This window comes from Phalacrocorax aristotelis, chromosome 5 (genome assembly GCF_949628215.1).
Source record: "Phalacrocorax aristotelis chromosome 5, bGulAri2.1, whole genome shotgun sequence".
Lineage (NCBI taxonomy): Eukaryota > Metazoa > Chordata > Aves > Suliformes > Phalacrocoracidae > Phalacrocorax > Phalacrocorax aristotelis.
The window spans coordinates 18,822,931-18,828,108 of NC_134280.1; the positions used below are offsets into that span (position 1 = coordinate 18,822,931).

At 63.4% G+C, this 5,178-nt stretch overlaps 1 protein-coding gene across 1 annotated transcript; it reads left to right on the plus strand.

Moving 5' to 3' along the window:
- The first annotated feature begins 2,313 nt into the window (after positions 1 to 2,313).
- On the plus strand, positions 2,314 to 4,625 carry INHA (inhibin subunit alpha). The gene is made up of 2 exons (XM_075092565.1): positions 2,314 to 2,680; positions 3,350 to 4,625. The coding sequence occupies exons 1-2, from the start codon at positions 2,314 to 2,316 to the stop codon at positions 4,081 to 4,083; spliced, it is 1,101 nt and encodes a 366-aa protein (XP_074948666.1). The 3' UTR covers positions 4,084 to 4,625.
- Positions 4,626 to 5,178: the final 553 nt, after the last annotated feature.

Below are 5,178 nucleotides of genomic sequence, written 5' to 3' on the forward strand. Positions count from 1 at the left end.
AGCACAGGCAGCTGCTCACTGGGTGCTGGGGACCAGGATGAGTCAGGATGGCCCCAGCCCATCCCTTCCCCACCCGCGGGGCATTCCTGCAGTATCGGGTGGTGGCAGAGCCACATTCCTACAGCATCTGGGCTGGCTCAGGAGGCAGGTGCTGATATGGGGCTGTCGCGGGTGGGAGGCACCCAGCCGGATCCTGATGCTTCCTCCCAGTCTTGGAGGGGCAGGGGACCCCCTGCACCCAGTAGTCCCCTGAAAGGCCCTGTCCTGGGGCAAAGCGGTGCTCCCCTGGGAGCAGGTCTCCCCTCCAGAGTGTGGCCCAACAGACAAGATCCAGTCCTTGGGTATTGAAAGCCATGGCTAGAAATAATCAGTCACTCAAGCCCCAGGGAGCAGAGGGAAGGCCTAGGGGACAGGTCCTGCGTTTGGAGGGCACTGCCTCCATCCCCAGTGCTGTGGGTAACTGTGCCCATTGTCAGGGGCAGGAGCAGGGTAGGGTGATCCCTGCCTCCCCTGGGCAAGCGCACTCCAGCCTCTGCCCACACCATGGCTAGGACCAGGGCAGAGGCATCTTCATCTCCCTCAGGCAGGGGGGAAAGAACACAAAACACTCCCTGAATGAGCCTCAAGGAGCGGTGGAGAGGGCTTGTCCCCAAGGAGTGGCAAGGATCAGGGCCAGCTTCTCCTCCCAGACCCCTATCCCTGGGACGTGCATCCATTCAGAACCACCTCTCCAGCCACACGGTCCCCAAACCCACAGGCCGCCCCATGGCAGCTCCTGCAGACATGCACGACCTCAGTGGCTCAGCCACCCTACTGCACCTTCAACCACCCCTTTCCCCGATCACTCTGCCCCATGCAGCCTTACAGCCCAGTCCCCTGCCCCATGCACACACCTCTCTCCGCTGCCTCTCCCCCGTGTCTCCCGGTGCTGGCACCAGCTCCTACCGCTTCCCCCAGCTCTGCTCCTGGGTGTCAGTGCGCAGGGACCAAATGTTACAAATGCCTGCAGCTGCTGTCCCCAAAAATACCCTCTGATGACACGCTGGGTTGATAAGGCTGAGCCTGCTCCATTCAGCGCCTTGCCGGGGCAGGGCTGGCCTATGTATAGTAGCCTGTTGGGAGCACCCAGCCCGGAGCAGGCAGGCAGCTCTTCACCTCTGGAGATATGGCATGCCACAAACTCAGCCGTGCCTTGGTGCCAGGTCAGCTTGTGGCAGGACCAACACACTGTACAGGGTGCACAGCATGGGTCACCAGGCTGCAGGAGGACGGGACTTGTCATGCAGGACATGCTGCACAGAGTGGGATGTGCTGCACCAGATGCTGCACAAGATGCCAGGCTGCAGGGGATGGGATGTGCAGCACGGGCCACGCTGTGTGGGATACCAGGCTGCAGGAGTGGAGGGCTGCAGAGGCTGCCCACCACCCTGCAGGCAGGGCTGCTGGATGGGGGAACGCCTGGCACTGTCCCCACAGGCAGTGGCAGGAGTAAGGGCAGGACACACTGGATCCCCTCACAGCCTGCACCCCTCCTGCCCAAGGAGCCAGCCTTCGGCCAGCCAACCCAAACAGCACTGCAGCATCCTTCTCCTAGCGCTTCTGCGGGGTCTCCAGCTGGCCTGGCTCTGCCTCACCTCTTCCCCCTCCTCCTCCTCCTCTCCTGAAGTCCGTCCAGTCTTCCCTAGTCCCAGGTGGCATGGCGACCTCTTGCCATCCCCCCTGCTTCACTTCCCCAGGACCTCACCAGCCTCCAGGTTGCCCTGGAGATGCCACAGTCTGTCACCCCCCCTAGCCTGCCCTCCCCAGCTCCCCCCACCCCATCACATCCCAGCAGCCCTGTGACCCTGGGGTGTCCCAGCCATCCCTGGCAGGAGGATGCCCAGCCTGCTACCACCAATGTGCCCCACCACACTGGTGCCTCACAGGGCTCTGGACCCCATCAGGTCCCTGCCCAGATGTCCCTGCTATGCACAGTCACTGCCACCTCCCACTGTCCCACCAGAAACCCCAAATCTCCAGCTCTTCCAGAAAAAGGGGCACCCAGCACTGGCAGCTGCAAAGCTCACCCAGGATGCCCCTCCTTATCCACCAGCACAGGAAAACTTTCCTGGCAGCACCCTGCCTGCAACCCAGTCTCCCCAGCCCCACTGTCCCTGGCCAGCATCACCCCCCCACACCCCCCTGCCCAGGCGCCACCCCCCCCAGACCACACTGTCCTTGCAGTCCTCACATTCCAGACGTCTCAGTGCTTTCACTGCCCAGAGATAATATTCACAGCGAGCAGACGTTTGCGTCAGTGTCAGATAGGTCTCAATGCCACCCTGCCTCGGGGGGAGCGCAGCAGGCAGACGGGCTGGGCAGGCAGGCAGGAGCCCACAGCAGAGCCCCCCGAGCGGCTGGCCTAGTGTGCACCCCATGGTCATGCTGCTCCTCCTGCACCTGCTGCCTGCCATGCTGCCCACCGCCGTCCTGGCCAGCTGCACTGGGGCTGGTGCTGATCGGCAGCTCATCCTGGCCAAGGTGCGGGCACGGGTGCTGGAGCATCTGAGCCCCCCGCTTCTCCAGGAGGAGCCCCAGAAAGATGCAAGGAGGGTGCATCGGAGAGACATCCTTGAAAATGCTGAAGTAGAGCCTGAGGAGCTGGAGGACACTTCCCAGGTGATCCTCTTCCCTTCCACAGGTGAGAACACCATGATGGGATGGAGAGGGCAGCGGGATGAAGCAGGGTGGGGGGCTTGGGCAGTGGGGATGCAGCAGGATGGAGAGGCTGCTGCAGGAGTCTACAGGAGAAGGGAAAGAGGGTAGTCTAGGCTGGGGCATGGGCAAGGTGTGGTGGGGAGCCAGGAGGTGGAAAGGATGGCAGGCAGGGACAGGCAGAGCAGCCCAGGACATAAACAGGGAGGGGGGCAGGCAGTACAAGAGGGTGCCGAGAGTTTGGGGAATGGCTGGGCCAGGTGGGATGCAGAGACATGGGGAGGGCTGAGGAGGAGGCAGGGTGGGGTAGGGTGGGATACTAGGGAATGGGGCGGGATGCTGGGAAACGGGGTGCGACTAAAGGACAGGGCAGGATGCTGTGTGATGGGACAGGACGACCAGCTATGGAGCAGGACACTGGGGGATGGGGGCAGCAGTAACGGACCAGCCTAGGGCACAGCAGGGCTCAGCTGCAGGGCACAGAGCAGTGGCAGCTGCAGAGCAGTGGACATCAGCTCCCCCGCACCCTGACGCAGCCCACACCAGCAGCCAGGCACCCTCCCAGCACCCTGGGCACTCTCTGCACACTCCACCTTGCATCACGGACCCTGCCTGCTTTTGGCCGCACACCCTGAGCATCTTTTTCCCCCTACAGATGTGCCCTGTGAGCCCACACAGTCAGACAAGCTGCTGGAGGAAGAAGGGATTTTCACCTACCTCTTCCAGCCCTCAGCGCACACCCTGAGCCGCGTGGTGACCTCTGCCCAGCTCTGGTTTTACACCGGACCCTCGGCGGCCCCCAACCACTCGGCCCCTGATGTGCTGACCCTGTCACCACAGGGCCGTGTCCCAGTGATGGCCACAGCGGTGCAGACACCTGAGCACTGGACAGTGTTTCACTTCGCCCCGGCGCTGCTGCCCCAGCTCTCGCAGCCACTCTTTGTGCTCCTGGTCCGCTGCCCCGGCTGCCCCTGCCTAGCCGAGGGGGACAAGATGCCCTTCTTGGTGGCCGCCACCCGGGCCAAGGGCAGTGAGAGGGCCCGCCGCTCCACCGTGCCCTGGTCCCCGGCCGCCCTGAGCCTGCTTCAGCGCCCATCCGAGGACCTGGCTGCTCACACCAACTGCCGCCGGGCTTCCCTCAACATCTCCTTCGAGGAGCTAGGCTGGGACAAGTGGATCGTGCATCCTAGCAGCTTCGTTTTCCACTACTGCCATGGGAGCTGTGCTGAGGGCCATGGGCTGAGCCACCGCCTAGGCGTGCAGCTGTGCTGCGCTGCCCTGCCTGGCACCATGCGCTCCCTGCGAGTCCGCACCACCTCTGACGGCGGGTACTCCTTCAAGTATGAGACAGTGCCCAACATCCTGGCCCAGGACTGCACCTGTGTCTAGGGCATCCCGCAGACCACCCCTGGACTGTGATCCCACCCAAGAGGAGTTGCTTGCCCAGGGGACCCCTGGCCCCATGCTGCAGGGACCAGAGGAACCCAGTGAAGGGGTCTGGGCTGTGCCACCCTCCCCTGCACAAGCCAGGGTTTTGGGCTGCCCCAGGTATGGTCACACTACCAGACCTGCCCTAGGGCTGATTCCAGCCCAGAGCAAGCCAGAGCAGGGCAGGGACAGGCACAGCCTCTGGCAGAGGCACCAACCCCCTGCCAAAGCCAGCCTGCTGTCTGCAACCAGCTCAGCCCCCATTTCTCCCCACCTGCTCCCCTCCCCCAAGCCTCCCCCCCCCCCTAAATAGGGTGGGATCCCACTCCTGCTGCAGAGTGCAACAGCCTCCCCATGCTCACAGGCAGGGCTAGGCTTCTGCAGCAGGTATCTGGATGTGCCAGGACCTTGCACTGGTGGCAGGGCTGGCAGCACACATAGCGCTGCAAGCGAGCCCTCTCCCGGCGGCACAGCCGGTTGGAAAGCTTAACGGGATGAGTGAAATAAACCTATTCCTTTTACCAAAACAGCCTGGAAACACCAGATTCCATCAGAGGTAGCCACAGAGGTGGCACATGGTTGTGTGGTGGGATGCGAGCTGCCCCACGGGCTTTTGACTGGAGGAAGGAGGGGGTGGGCAAGCGATGCAAGAAGTGTCCAGCTCTGACACGGGGTCCCAAAGAGGGGACCAGGATGTGCTGGCCAAAATTGGCATGGTGTAGCTGGGTTTGATCCAGCTCCGGGGCAGGGGAGAGCAGGACAGGGGGGCACCCCTTCTGCTCCCAGCTGCAGTGGGATGGGGAAGCACAGGGAAGCCCCTCACCAGGCTGCCCCTCACCAGGGACAGGGCCACACAGGAATGCGGCTGGAGCAATCCCACTCCTCGAGGCTGACAGAGGCTGCCCCAGCCGCAGCCGCCTCTGCACGGCAGGAATGACCGAGTCACTTTGGTTGAGCAGGGAGGTTCCAGGGCAGGCGGGCGGCGCTGCCTGCCCCAGCCCAGCTGCACAGGATTCCCTTTCCCACCCCTTCCTCCCAAAGGACCGGATGCAGCAG

Bases quoted from the DNA above. Each gene is read 5' to 3' on its own strand.
- INHA (XM_075092565.1), top strand. From the start codon at position 2,314: ATGCCACCCTGCCTCGGGGGGAGCGCAGCAGGCAGACGGGCTGGGCAG. The intron at 2,681-3,349 runs GTGAGAACACCA...TTCCCCCTACAG, and splicing joins GATCCTCTTCCCTTCCACAG to ATGTGCCCTGTGAGCCCACA.